The sequence below is a fragment of the Ascaphus truei genome (genome assembly GCF_040206685.1).
Source record: "Ascaphus truei isolate aAscTru1 chromosome 2 unlocalized genomic scaffold, aAscTru1.hap1 SUPER_2_unloc_2, whole genome shotgun sequence".
Taxonomy (NCBI): domain Eukaryota; kingdom Metazoa; phylum Chordata; class Amphibia; order Anura; family Ascaphidae; genus Ascaphus; species Ascaphus truei.
Genome location: NW_027453816.1, coordinates 494,593 through 509,348, shown reverse-complemented (window position 1 = coordinate 509,348; position 14,756 = coordinate 494,593). Strand labels below are relative to the sequence as shown.

General features: G+C 52.8%; 1 protein-coding gene across 7 annotated transcripts in view; it reads left to right on the top strand.

Moving 5' to 3' along the window:
* Positions 1-14,756, top strand: part of LOC142473266 (uncharacterized) — a 111,926-nt gene that overhangs the window by 95,024 nt on the left and 2,146 nt on the right. For all 7 annotated transcript variants that reach the window (XM_075580465.1, XM_075580462.1, XM_075580461.1 and 4 more), the window contains one exon: positions 1,997-2,159. In XM_075580465.1, the coding sequence (XP_075436580.1) occupies positions 1,997-2,159 (163 nt within the window). The remainder of the gene's footprint in view (positions 1-1,996; positions 2,160-14,756) is intronic.

Sequence of the window (14,756 nt, the reverse complement as noted above, 5' to 3'; positions counted from 1 at the left end):
GGCGACGGCGTTACTTACAGGCGACGGCGTTACTTACAGGCGACGGCGTTACTTACAGGCGACGGCGTTACTTACAGGCGACGGCGTTACTTACAGGCGACGGCGTTACTTACAGGCGACGGCGTTACTTACGGGTGACGACGTTACTTCCGGGTGACGGCGTTACTTCCGGGTGACGGCGTTACTTCCGGGTGACGGCGTTACTTCCGGGTGACGGCGTTACTTACAGGCGACGGCGTTACTTACAGGCGACGGCGTTACTTACAGGCGACGGCGTTACTTACAGGCGACGGCGTTACTTACAGGCGACGGCGTTACTTCCAGGCGACGGCGTTACTTACAGGCGAAGGCGTTACTTACAGGCGACGGCGTTACTTACAGGCGACGGCGTTACTTACAGGCGACGGCGTTACTTACAGGCGACGGCGTTACTTACAGGCGACGGCGTTACTTACAGGCGACGGCGTTACTTACAGGCGACGGCGTTACTTACAGGCGACGGCGTTACTTACAGGAGACGGCGTTACTTACAGGCGACGGCGTTACTTACAGGCGACGGCGTTACTTACAGGCGACGGCGTTACTTACAGGCGACGGCGTTACTTACATGGGACGGCGTTACTTACAGGCGACGGCGTTACTTACAGGCGACGGCGTTACTTACAGGCGACGGCGTTACTTACAGGCGACGGCGTTACTTACAGGCGACGGCGTTACTTACAGGCGACGGCGTTACTTACAGGCGACGGCGTTAGTTACAGGCGACGGCGTTAGTTACAGGCGACGGCGTTACTTACAGGCGACGGCGTTACTTACAGGCGACGGCGTTACTTACAGGCGACGGCGTTACTTACAGGCGACGGCGTTACTTACAGGCGACGGCGTTACTTACAGGCGACGGCGTTACTTACAGGCGACGGCGTTACTTACAGGCGACGGCGTTACTTACAGGCGACGGCGTTACTTACAGGCGACGGCGTTACTTACAGGCGACGGCGTTACTTACAGGCGACGGCGTTACTTACAGGCGACGGCGTTACTTACAGGCGACGGCGTTACTTACAGGCGACGGCGTTACTTCCAGGTGACGGCGTTACTTCCAGGAACGGCGTTACTTACATGTGACGGCGTTACTTACAGGCGACGGCGTTACTTACAGGCGACGGCGTTACTTACAGGCGACGGCGTTACTTACAGGTGACGGCGTTACTTCCAGGTGACGGCGTTACTTACAGGCGACGGCGTTACTTACATGTGACGGCGTTACTTACAGGCGACGGCGTTACTTACAGGCGACGGCGTTACTTACAGGCGACGGCGTTACTTACAGGTAACAGGACCCAGTTCCTTTATGTGCTGGCTGAGTAACGTTCCCCCTCCGCACACAGAGGAGTCATTCCAATAGCTCACATTATATACGCACGGGGGAGACACAGAGCACAGTGTCACACGGGTCAGCCATGAGAACGTGGGGAAGCTAGGCCCACAGCTGGGCCCCCATCGTGACGGGTAGGGGCCTTGCCTGGGCTTACTCTTTAATATGCTCGCAGTTTTACCCCTACCATCACAGACACTATCAAAGTTGACACTTGGCTTCCTGCTAATTAACTCTTTATAATCTGGAAAGTGAAGGGGTTATTTAGTGTATATACAGTAGTAGGGGTAAGTGATGGGGGTATCTTGTGATTGGGGTGAGTGATGGGGGTACTTGGATAGAAAGATTGTCGAGGTGATACTCAACATGAGAGTATCTGGATAGTATTGTGGGGAAAGTGAATGGGGTCAGTAGGAAGCAGAGCTTCTCAGTGGTAAGAGCACAGCCTTTGAAGTGGGTGACTGAGTAGCAAATCCGGGTGTGACATTGGCCAAGTCACTTTATCTCCTCGTGGCTCAGGCACCATAAATGAGATTGTCAGCTCTTCAGGTGGGTGCTCATTCTATGTTCTGCACGGTGTACACTGCAATGACATGGCTCACCTGTGTCTCTGCTCCCCAGGAGGAAGAAGCCCCCCGCACGGCCCACATTCCTGGACAGCATCGTCCTGGGGGTCCCGGCTGACCAGCAGGTGCACAGGCTGCCGAGGGCCCAGTTCTCCGGGCGAAATGATTGGGGTTGGGCTGAACCGACGGTAAACGTCCACCCGGAGCGGGCGAGCACGGTGAGACCCGAGGGGACAGGGCCATTATAACCCATTCGGAGGGGCCCACCCCCTTCTATACACGATATGTGCAAGCAATTATCAGCCAGCTAATGGGATTTATATTATATCCATATTGCAATATACATTATATTGTCAGAAACATTTACCATCGGTCTGTGTATTAGAGAGGCCCCCTGTCTCTGTGTATTAGAGAGGCCCCCTGTCTCTGTGTATTAGAGAGGCCCCCTGTCTCTGTGTATTAGAGAGGCCCCCTGTCTCTGTGTATTAGAGAGGCCCCCTGTCTCTGTGTATTAGAGAGGCCCCCTGTCTCTGTGTATTAGAGAGGCCCCCTGTCTCTGTGTATTAGAGAGGCCCCCTGTCTCTGTGTACGAGAAGCCCCCGTCTCTGAGGTGCGAGTATTAGAGAAGTCACTGTCCCTGAGGTGCGAGTATTAGAGAAGTCACTGTCCCTCAGGTGTGAGTATTAGAGAAGTCACTGTCCCTGAGGTGAGTATTAGAGAAGCCCCCTGTCTCTGAAGGGCTGAGTATTAGAGAAACTCCCTGCCTCTGAGGTGTGAGTATTAGAGAAGCCCTTTGTCTCTGAGGTGAGTATTAGAGAAACTCCCTGTCCCTGAGGTGTGAGTATTAGAGAAGTCCCTTGTCTCTGAGGTGTGAGTATTAGAGAAGCCCACTGTCCCTGAGGTGTGAGTATTAGAGAAGCCCGCTGTCCCCGAGATGTGAGTATTAGAGAAGCCCCCTGTCCCTGAGGTGTGAGTATTAGAGAAGCCCCCTGCCTCTGAGGTGTGAGTATTAGAGAAGCCCCCTGTCCCTGAGATGTGAGTATTAGAGAAACTCCCTGTCTCTGAGGTGTAAGTATTAGAGTAGCCCCCTGTCCCTGAGGTGTGAGTATTAGAGAAACCCCGTCTCTGAGGTGTGAGTATTAGAGAAACTCCCTGCCTCTGAGGTGTGAGTATTAGAGAAGCCCCCTGTCCCTGAGGTGTGAGTATTAGAGAAGCCCCCGTCTCTTAGGAGTGAGTATTAGAGAAGCCCCCTGTCTCTGAGGTGTGAGTGTTTGAGACGTCCCCTGTCCCTGAGGTGTGAGTATTAGAGAAGCCCGCTGTCCCCGAGATGTGAGTATTAGAGAAGCCCCCTGTCCCTGAGGTGTGAGTATTAGAGAAGCCCCCTGCCTTTGAGGTGTGAGTATTGGAGAAACCCCTGTCCCTGAGGTGTGAGTATTAGAGAAGCCCCCTGCCTTTGAGGTGTGAGTATTGGAGAAACCCCTGTCCCTGAGGTGTGAGTATTAGAGAAACCCCGTCACTGAGGTTTGAGTAATAGAGAGGCACCCTGTCACTAAGGTGTGAGTATTAGATGTCTTCTTTCTACCCCCTTTGTATCTAAAGCCCTCTCCCGCCTTAAACCTTTCTCACTGACTGCCCCACACCTCTGGAATGCCCTTCCCCTCAGTACCCGACTAGCACCCTCTCTATCCACCTTTAAGACCCACCTTAAGACACACTTGCTTAAAGAAGCATATGAATAGCACTGTGGATATTCTGAACACATGATACATAAAGCTTGGCCCCCTGCAGACGCACTTACCAGAACTCCCTCCTACTGTCTCTGTACGTTCTCCCTACCTACCAATTAGACTGTAAGCTCCTCGGGGCAGGGACTCCTCTTCCTTAATGTTATGTTTATGTCTAAAGCACTTATTCCCATGATCTGTTATTTATATTATCTGTTATTTATATGATTACCACGTGTATTACTACTGTGAAGCGCTATGTACATTAATGGCGCTATATAAATAAAGACATACAATTAGAGAAGCCCCCTGTCCCTGAGGTGTGAGTATTAGAGAAGCCCCCTGTCTCTGAGGTGTGAGTATTAGAGAAGCCCCCTGTCACTAAGGTGTGAGTATTAGAGAATCCCCCTGTCACTAAGGTGTGAGTATTAGAGAAGACCCCTGTCACTAAGGTGTGAGTATTAGAGAAGCCCCCTGTCACTAAGGTGTGAGTATTAGAGAAGCCCCCTGTCCCTGAGGTGTAAGTATTAGAGAAGCCTGAGGTGTGAGTGTTAGAGAAGCACCCTGTCCCTGAGGTGTGAGTGTTAGAGAAGCCCCCTGTCTCTGAGGTGTGAGTATTGGAGAAACCCCTGTATCTGAGGTGTGAGTATTAGAGAAGCCCCCTGTCCCTGAGGTGTGAGTATTAGAGAAGCCCCCTGTCCCTGAGGTGTGAGTATTAGAGAAGCCCCCTGTCTCTGAGGTGTGAGTATTAGAGAAGCCCCCTGTCTCTGAGGTGGGAATAATAGAGAAACCCCTGTATCTGAGGTGTGAGTATTAGAGAAGCCCCCTGTCTCTGAGGTGTGAGTGTTAGAGAAGCCCCCTGTCCCTGAGGTGTGAGTATTAGAGAAGCCACCTGTCTCTGAGGTGGGAGTAATAGAGAAACCCCTGTATCTGAGGTGTGAGTATTAGAGAAGCCCCCTGTCCCTGAGGTGTGAGTATTAGAGAAGCCCCCTGTCTCTGAGGTGTGAGTATTAGAGAAGCCCCCTGTCTCTGAGGTGTGAGTATTAGAGAAGCCCCCTGTCTCTGAGGTGTGAGTATTAGAGAAGCCCCCTGTCCCTGAGGTGTGAGTATTAGAGAAGCCCCCTGTCACTACGGTGTGAGTATTAGAGAAGCCCCCTGTCCCTGAGGTGTGAGTATTAGAGAAGCCCCCTGTCCCTGAGGTGTGAGTATTAGAGAAGCCCCCTGTCTCTGAGGTGTGAGTATTGGAGAAACCCCTGTCTCTGAGGTGTGATTATTAGAGAAGCCCCCTGTCTCTGAGGTGTGAGTATTAGAGAAGCCCCCTGTCACTAAGGTGTGAGTGTTAGAGAAGCCCCCTGTCTCTGAGGTGTGAGTATTAGAGAAGCCCCCTGTCTCTGAGGTGTGAGTATTTGAGAAGCCCCCTGTCCCTGAGGTGTGAGTATTAGAGAAGCCCCCTGTCTCTGAGGTGTGAGTATTAGAGAAGCCCCCTGTCCCTGAGGTGTGAGTATTAGAGAAGCCCCCTGTCATGGCTTCGGCACAGGGTCGCCGGCGTAGATCGTGGGGCTCCGGTCATCGCTGAGAATCATCGACTCCTCCAAACACGGCAAAACACCCACCTCCCGCACACCCTGACCCTCCCCCCAAACCAAATCGGCTCCAGCATCTTGCCGGAATCGCGGCTTCTCCTCCGCCGCCGCCTGCATCCCACGTCCGGGGAGCACTTCCACTGGCCGGACCATATCAGGTCGGGCCCGGGGTCCAACACCGCTGCTAATGGCCGGAAAAGATCTGCTCCGGCCGCCACTCCGCTGTTCTTTGCCGGGTGCCAATGGATGGCCGCTGCTCTCTGCCGCTGTTGCCAATGCAGCCCGGCCAGGTTCTCCAGGGGACGTTCCGCTGAGAGTTGTCACCCCCGCTGGGTGGGAGCCATCGGAGGATGCCGTTAAACGGGTTACCTTTTCTGCAGCTCGTGAGCGCTGGCCCTGAGGGGCTTCTTCACCCAACTGCGCAGGGTCCGGACATCGGGCTTTGATGTGGCCCGCTTGTTTGCAGTGATAGCCGGTGGGCACCCCTCCGCAAGAGGTTGTTGAGTCCAAGACAGAGTTGTTGCACCCGCTCCATGGATTAGTAATGTGGGTGTCTGTAGGTTTATTAGGCATCCCCACGAACATCCTTGTTGCGTGGGTGGGTACACATCAATTGCAGTCAGTTTAAATCCAAGTTACTACTAAGCATGTGGGCGCATGCGCGAGTACTTAGGACCTTGGTGGTATCACTCGCGGGATTTAAGACTGATTTTTGAGAATTTTGATTTGCGCATGCGCGGCAAGAACGTGGCTTGCTTGAGGCGCATCTCGCGAGATTTGGCCCTCCATTGCACTGCGGTGCGTGTCACCGAGCAGTGTGTTTGGAGGCGGCTCTCCTGCAGTGCAAACAGGTAACCAGCCACCCCCATGATGCTTACACAGCTACACATTATTTGTTTAATTAGCATGAGGCTTCCAATGAGTGAGTTTGGCGCCAAAATCGGCAGACTGTCCCCCTATATATAGCGTGTTGTATACCATGTTAATACACTTCTTGATAAAGTGCAATTTGTCTGCACGAAACGCGTAGAAGGTTGCAGCCTTCTGTTTTTATGTCCCTACAATAAAGAATATTTTTGCCAGACCTGCCATCACACCTTTTTTGCTGTGCGTTGCACCAACCCACATTGCATTGGACTTCTCCCTATTGGCAACAGCACGCAAACTGAGAGGGACCACTGGTGACACATTCGTGAGTACTTACCTGGGGCCAGCCCAATGAGATTAGGGGGGGGTGTTTTTGTGCATCTACCCCTGCCTTCAGGGCAACTGGAGCTCTTTTTTAGGTTTGAATTATATTATGTCCCAGAAGTGTTCCTTCACATTATAATCTAATGGGATTTCATGCTTGAGCACCAAATCACCTCTACTGTAAGTTTATATATGGTTTTACTTTCAGCGATATTAAATGCATTCTTTTTCTAGTCACAGCTTTTTTATTTTTGTTATGCTGCCTACAGTGTGTTTATGTTTTTAATGTTAGTGTGTCTTATTGCTCGTTATTAAAATCATTTCCTTTTTCTATTTTGACTTAGAATCCAAGTCTTTTTTCTTTATATTAGATTAGTTATTCTGTGGTATATTTAGAGTGCTATTTTGGGGATTGTCTCAGTCTTTTTGTGTGTTATATTTATTTCTCTTTCCCCCAGCACCACCAGTGTTTCCCTAGTTATTTGGTTACAGGCTATCCTGTTTAGAAATTGTTTTTTCTCAGGATTCTCTGTATTAATTTTTGGGTCTGGCTTAACCACTTATTTATATAGTGTGAGCAACTGCACTTTTTGTGTGTGTGTTTATATATATATACTAGCTGAGAGACCCGGCGTTGCCCGGGATGTAATTTTGGGGGGGGGCGTACGACAGGGTTAGGCTTCCCCCCCCCCCTTGACAGCTAGGTGGGTGACTGAGTTGACTGAGTGTGTGGGTGACTGTGTGGGTGGGTGGGTGACACTTGACTGAGTGGGTGGGTGGGTTGGTGACTGAGTGGGTGACTTTGGGTCGGTGACTGGGTGGGTGACTTTGGGTCGGTTTGACTTTGGGTCGGTAGGTGGGTGACTTTGGGTCGGTGGGTGGGTGACTTTGGGTCGGTGGGTGTGTGACTTTGGGTCGGTGGGTGTGTGACTTTGGGTCGGTGGGTCGGTGACTTTGGGTCGGTGGGTGGGTGACTTTGGGTTGGTGGGTGGGTGACTTTGGGTCGGTGGGTGACTTTGGGTCGGTGGGTGGGTGACTTTGGGTAGGTGGGTGGGTGGGTGACTCTGGGTTGGTGGGTGGGTGGGTGAGTTTGGGTCGGTGGGTGGGTCGGTGACTGGGTGACTTTTTCAGGGTCGGTGACTGGGTGGGTCAGTGACTGGGGTCGGTGACTGGGTGGGTCAGTGAGTGGGTGGGTGGGGTCGGTGAGTGGGTGGGTGGGGTCGGTGAGTGGGTGGGTGGGGTCAGTGACTGGGTGGGTGGTTTTGGGTGAGACTGGGTAGGTGAGTGTGAGACTGAATGGGTGGGTGAGTGTGAGACTGAATGGGTGGGTGAGTGTGAGACTGAATGGGTGGGTGAGTGTGAGACTGAATGGGTGGGTGAGTGGGAGACTGAATGGGTGGGTGAGTGGGAAACTGAATGGGTGGGTGAGTGGGAAACTGAATGGGTGGGTGAGTGGGAAACTGAATGGGTGGGTGAGTGGGAAACTGAATGGGTGGGTGAGTGGGAAACTGAATGGGTGGGTGAGTGGGAAACTGAATGGGTGGGTGAGTGGGAAACTGAATGGGTGGGTGAGTGGGAGACTGAGTGGGAGACTGAGTGGGAGACTGGGTGGGAGACTGGGTGGGAGACTGGGTGGGAGACTGGGTGGGAGACTGGGTGGGAGACTGGGTGGGAGACTGGGTGGGAGACTGGGTGGGAGACTGACTGGGTGGGTGAGTGGGAGACTGACTGGGTGGGTGAGTGTGTGACTGACTGGGTGGGTGAGTGGGTGACTGGGTGGGTGAGTGGGTGACTGACTGGGTGGGTGGGTGACTGACTGGGTGAGTGGGTGACTGACTGGGTGGGTGAGTGGGTGACTGACTGGGTGGGTGAGTGGGTGACTGACTGGGTGGGTGAGTGGGTGACTGACTGGGTGACTGACTGGGTGAGTGAGTGGGTGGGTGAGTGGGTGACTGACTGGGTGGGTGACTGGGTGACTGACTGAATGGGTGACTGAATGGGTGGGTGACTGAGTGACTGGGTGGGTGACTGAGTGGGTGGGTGACTGAGTTGACTGAGTTGACTGGGTGGGTGGGTGACTGAGTGGGTGGGTGACTGAGTGGGTGGGTGACTGGGTGGGTGGGTGGGTGACTGGATGGGTGACTGGGTGGGTGGGTGGGTGACTGACTGGGTGGGTGACTGACTGACTGGGTGGGTGACTGACTGGGTGGGTGACTTGACTGGGTGGGTGAGTGGGTGGGTGACTGAGTGAGTGGGTGGGTGACTAAGTGAGTTTTTGAGTGACTAAGTGAGTGGGTGGGTGGGTTACTGAGTGGGTGGGTGACTGAGTGGGTGGGTGGGTGACTGTGTATGTAATTATTGTGTGTGATTGTTGATTGTGTGGGGTGTGTGTGTGGATGAGTGAGTGTGTGATGTGATAGTGAGTGTGTGGTGTGTGAGTGTGTGTGTCAGTGTTGGTTAGTTGAGTGTTTGTGTGCAATAAATTAGACAGATGTGTAAATAGTAATGTTTTGTGTAAAATATGTTATTGAAAGGAAGAGGTGATTTATTGTGCTAGGTGTGTTAGTAGCGGAGGTGTTGTGTTGTTGTATATGTTTGTGTGTGGTGGGATGTTGATGTGCAATGGGAGTGGGTGGTGAGACGTGTAAATGTGCATTGTATTCAGTGTAGTGTGTATGGTGAAGGGTAGGTAATTGGAACAGTGGGTTGGGTGTGTGTGTTTGTTTAGTGGTGGTTGTGTTGTGTGTGGTAGTTAAGGTTATGTTGAAGTGTTGTTTTGTGTGTTGTATCAGCAGAGGAGGTTGGTGTGTGTGTGTGAGTACGTGTGTTGCGTGGTTGAGGGCGTGTGGCGTTGCTGAGTGCGTGCATGTGTTTGTGTATTTGTGTGTGTGTTGTGTGTGAGAGCATGTGTGTGTGTATGACGCATGTTGTGTGTGTGAGTGCGTGTTGTTGGTCATAGACATGTTGTAAATTGCATGTTTTTGAGTGTAGTGTGTGTATTATGAGGGTGAAGGTGAGGTGTGATTTGTTGTTATGTGTGGCATAGAATGACAGGATGTTTGCGTGTGTGTGTGTGTGTATGAGGGGGTTTTGTGTGGGTGAGTGTTGTGTGTGAGTGGTGGTGTGAGAAGTGTTTTAGAATAAATTATACAGACAGTGAAATTGTTAGGAAAACATATTTTATTGTAAGGAACAGCTGAGTTTCAGTGGTAGGTGTTGTCATACAGTGTGTGAGGTAGCGGGAGTGACATTGGTGGCATGCTGTTTGACTGTAGTCCGCGGCGTTGCGGTCCGGTTGCGGAGGGAGATGTGTGAGGTGCAGGAGATGTCAGGCTGGTTGTTCCGCGGGAGGTAGAGTGTGTGAGGTAGCGGGATAGCGGGAGTGACATCGGTGGCATGGTGTGTGGTGTGTGTGAGAGCATGTGTGTGTGTTGCTGGTGTGTGATGGCGTGTGTGTGTGTATGAGGCATGTTGTGTGTGTGACGTGTGTGAGTGCGTGTTGTTGGTCATACACATGTTAAAAATGGCATGTTTTTGAGTGTAGTGTGTGGCATAGAATGACAGGATGTTTGCGTGTGTGTGTGTGTGTGTGTATGAGGGGGTTTTGTGTGGGTGAGTGTTGTGTACATTATACAGACAGTAAAATAGTTAGGAAAACATATTTTATTTCAACGAACATCTGATTTCCAGTGGTAGGTGTTGTCATACACTGTGTGAGGTAGCGGGATAGGGGGAGGAACATTGGTGGCATGGTGTGTGAGTGTAGGCCGCGGCCTCGCGGTCCGGTTGCGGTAGGGAGCTGTGTGAGGTGCAGGAGATGTGAGGCGTGCTGTGCGGTTCGCGGGAGCTACACTGTGTGAGGTAGCGGGATAGGGGGAGGGACATCGTTGCCATGGTGTGTGAGTGTAGGCCGCGGCCTCGCGGTCCGGTTGCGGTAGGGAGCTGTGTGAGGTGCAGGAGATGTGGCGTGCTGTGCGGTCCGCGGGAGCTACACTGTGTGAGGTAGCGGGATAGGGGGAGGAACATTGGTGGCATGGTGTGTGAGTGTAGGCCGCGGCCTCGCGGTCCGGTTGCGGTAGGGAGCTGTGTGAGGTGCAGGAGATGAGGCGTGCTGTGCGGTCCGCGGGAGCTACACTGTGTGAGGTAGCGGGATAGGGGGAGGGACATCGTTGCCATGGTGTGTGAGTGTAGGCCGCGGCCTCGCGGTCCGGTTGCGGTAGGGAGCTGTGTGAGGTGCAGGAGATGAGGCGTGCTGTGCGGTCCGCGGGAGCTACACTGTGTGAGGTAGCGGGATAGGGGGAGGGACATCGTTGCCATGGTGTGTGAGTGTAGGCCGCGGCCTCGCGGTCCGGTTGCGGTAGGGAGATGTGTGAGGTGCAGGAGATGTGAGGCGTGCTGTGCGGTTCGCGGGAGCTACACTGTGTGAGGTAGCGGGATAGGGGAGGGACATTGGTGGCATGGTGTAGCGGGGTAGGGGGCCTCGCGGTCCGGTTGCGGTAGGGAGATGTGTGAGGTGCAGGAGATGTGAGGCGTGCTGTGCGGTCCGCGGGAGCTACACTGTGTGAGGTAGCGGGATAGGGGGAGGGACATTGGTGGCATGGTGTAGCGGGGTAGGGGGCCTCGCGGTCCGGTTGCGGTAGGGAGATGTGTGAGGTGCAGGAGATGTGAGGCGTGCTGTGCGGTCCGCGGGAGCTACACTGTGTGAGGTAGCGGGATAGGGGGAGGGACATTGGTGGCATGGTGTAGCGGGGTAGGGGGCCTCGCGGTCCGGTTGCGGTAGGGAGACGTGTGAGGTGCAGGAGATGTGAGGCGTGCTGTGCGGTCCGCGGGAGCTACACTGTGTGAGGTAGCGGGATAGGGGGAGGGACATTGGTGGCATGGTGTAGCGGGGTAGGGGGCCTCGCGGTCCGGTTGCGGTAGGGAGATGTGTGAGGTGCAGGAGATGTGAGGCGTGCTGTGCGGTCCGCGGGAGCTACACTGTGTGAGGTAGCGGGATAGGGGGAGGGACATTGGTGGCATGGTGTAGCGGGGTAGGGGGCCTCGCGGTCCGGTTGCGGAGGGAGATGTGTGAGGTGCAGGAGATGTGAGGCGTGCTGTGCGGTCCGCGGGAGCTACACTGTGTGAGGTAGCGGGATAGGGGGAGGGACATTGGTGGCATGGTGTAGCGGGGTAGGGGGCTTCGCGGTCCGGTTGCGGTAGAGAGATGTGTGAGGTGCAGGAGATGTGAGGCGTGCTGTGCGGTTCGCGGGAGCTACACTGTGTGAGGTAGCGGGATAGGGGGAGGGACATTGGTGGCATGGTGTAGCGGGGTAGGGTGCCTCGCGGTCCGGTTGCGGAGGGAGATGTGTGAGGTGCAGGAGATGTGAGGCGTGCTGTGCGGTCCGCGGGAGCTACACTGTGTGAGGTAGCGGGATAGGGGGAGGGACATTGGTGGCATGGTGTAGCGGGGTAGGGGGCTTCGCGGTCCGGTTGCGGTAGGGAGCTGTGTGAGGTGCAGGAGATGTGGCGTGCTGTGCGGTTCGCGGGAGCTACACGGTGTGAGGTAGCGGGATAGGGGGAGGGACATTGGTGGCATGGTGTAGCGGGGTAGGGGGCCTCGCGGTCCGGTTGCGGTAGAGAGATGTGTGAGGTGCAGGAGATGTGAGGCGTGCTGTGCGGTTCGCGGGAGCTACACTGTGTGAGGTAGCGGGATAGGGGGAGGGACATTGGTGGCATGGTGTAGCGGGGTAGGGGGCTTCGCGGTCTGGTTGCGGTAGGGAGCTGTGTGAGGTGCAGGAGATGTGGCGTGCTGTGCGGTTCGCGGGAGCTACACTGTGTGAGGTAGCGGGATAGGGGGAGGGACATCGTTGCCATGGTGTGTGAGTGGAGGCCGCGGCCTCGCGGTCCGGTTGCGGGAGGGAGATGTGTGGCGTGGAGGGGAGGGGGGGTTTGAAGAGGCAGTCTGCAGTGTTTGGTGTTGTGTGAATGTGTGTGTGTGCTGTGTTTGTGCGTTGTGTGTAGATTCTGTACCTCAGTGGTTCCCAAACTTTTTCGGTTCAAGGCTCCCCAAGGCGATCAGGATTTTTACGCGGCGCCCAAAGTAAAAACAAAGGTGTATATACATACCTAACAGTTGCAGTGCGCAGTTGGTGTCTCCCTCACACACTCTCACTCTCTCTGACCTCACTCTCTCTCTCTGACCTCACTCTCTCTCTGACCTCACTCTCTCTCTCTCTGACCTCACTCTCTCTCTCACTCTCTCTCACTCTCTCTCTCTCAGACCTCTCTCTCTCTCTCTGACCTCTCTCTCTCTCTCTGACCTCCCTCTCTCTCTCTCTGACCTCACTCTCTCTCTCTCTCTGACCTCACTCTCTCTCTCTGACCTCACTCTCTCTCTCTCTGACCTCACTCTCTCTCTCTCTCTGACATCACTCTCTCTCTGACCTCACTCTCTCTCTCAGTCTCCCGGTGCTGCTCCTCCAGCGTGCGCGCCGGGCCTCCCTCTCTCAGCGTCGCTGAGCCGGGCTGAACAGATGCACAAAGCCCCTGCATCTGTAATCAGCGCTGCCTGGCAGAGGAGACAGCAAGCGCGCTTGGTAGGCGGGTATCACTGTGTGTATTTGTCACTTGGTAGCTGTCAGTGTGTGTGTGTGTGTGTGTGTGTGTGTGTGTGTGTGTGTGTGTGTGTGTGTGTGTGTGTGTGTGTGTGTGTGTGTGTGTGTGTGTGTGTGTGTGTGTGTGTGTGTGTGTACATTATATAATATTTAAAAATGAAAAAAAAAAAAGACATGTGAGAATAAATTATTTATTAACATTGTGCAACTTTGATAAATATATTCACACGCACACACCACACACATCCATATACACCACACATCCATATACACACACACACATATATATATATCTATATATACATACATATACACACACACACCACACATATATATACACCACACATACACATTATATATATATATATATATATATATATATATATATATATATATATATATATACACCACACATACATATATACACACCACACATTATATATATATATATATATATATATATATATATATATGATACGAACCAATCCAAAGACCAGTAAAGAGACAGCAGACCGCACGGGGTTAATCCAAAAATCTATATTCACAACATGAAATACACGTAAGCCAACATTTCGGTCCCACAGAGAGACCTTCCTCGGGGCCGGCCCTGAGGAAGGTCTCTCTGTGGGACCGAAATGTTGGCTTACGTGTATTTCATGTTGTGAATATAGATTTTTGGATTAACCCCGTGCGGTCTGCTGTCTCTTTACTGGTCTTTGGATTGGTTCGTATCATACTTATTCTCTATGGGACTAGCATCTGCTATTACAACCTTTTCTACTACAGTGTGCTGACTGACCTTCATGTGTATATATATATATATATATATATATATATATATATACACACACACCACACATACATACACACACATATATACATATATACACACACACACACACACACCACACACATCCATATACACCACACATACATATATACACACACACATATATATATATACAGTATATATATATATATATATATATATATATATATATATATATACACACACACCACACATACATACACACACCACACATATATACACATATAAACACACACACACCCTGCAGCCCGTTTTTCTCACACACACACACACACACACACACACACACACACACACACACACACACACACACACACACACACACACACACACACACACACACACACACACACACACACACACACACACACACACACACACACACACACACACACACACACACACACACACACACACACCTTGGTGCTGTCTGGTGGCTCTGCAGTTGCAATGCCGGGCAGGCTGCAGCCCCATTGGATGGGAGCGGTCACGTGATCGCTCCTCTGCTTCCCCTCAGAGGTTTTTTTATTTAAATGAGCTAGCAGCCCTTGTTTCCCGCTGCTGGCGGCCCTGACCGCGGCGCCCCTCTAGCCAAGCCGCACAGTTTGGGAAACACTGCTGTACCTGATTCGGCAGTCTGTGGTAGCAGACGTGAAGGTTTTGATAGCTGTGAAAAGCAGGCCAATGAGAGTCAGTGAGGGGTGGGACGCAGGCCAATGAGAGTCAGTGAGGGGTGGGACGCAGGCCAATGAGAGGTGTGCGGGGGCGGGCATTGGACGCAGGCCAATGAGAGTCAGTGAGGGGTGGGACAGTGTGGCATTGGTGTTGGACGTAGGCCAATGAGAGGTGTGCGGGGGCGGGCATGGCCTGAGCAGGAGTGACAGGCCCAAGGTCC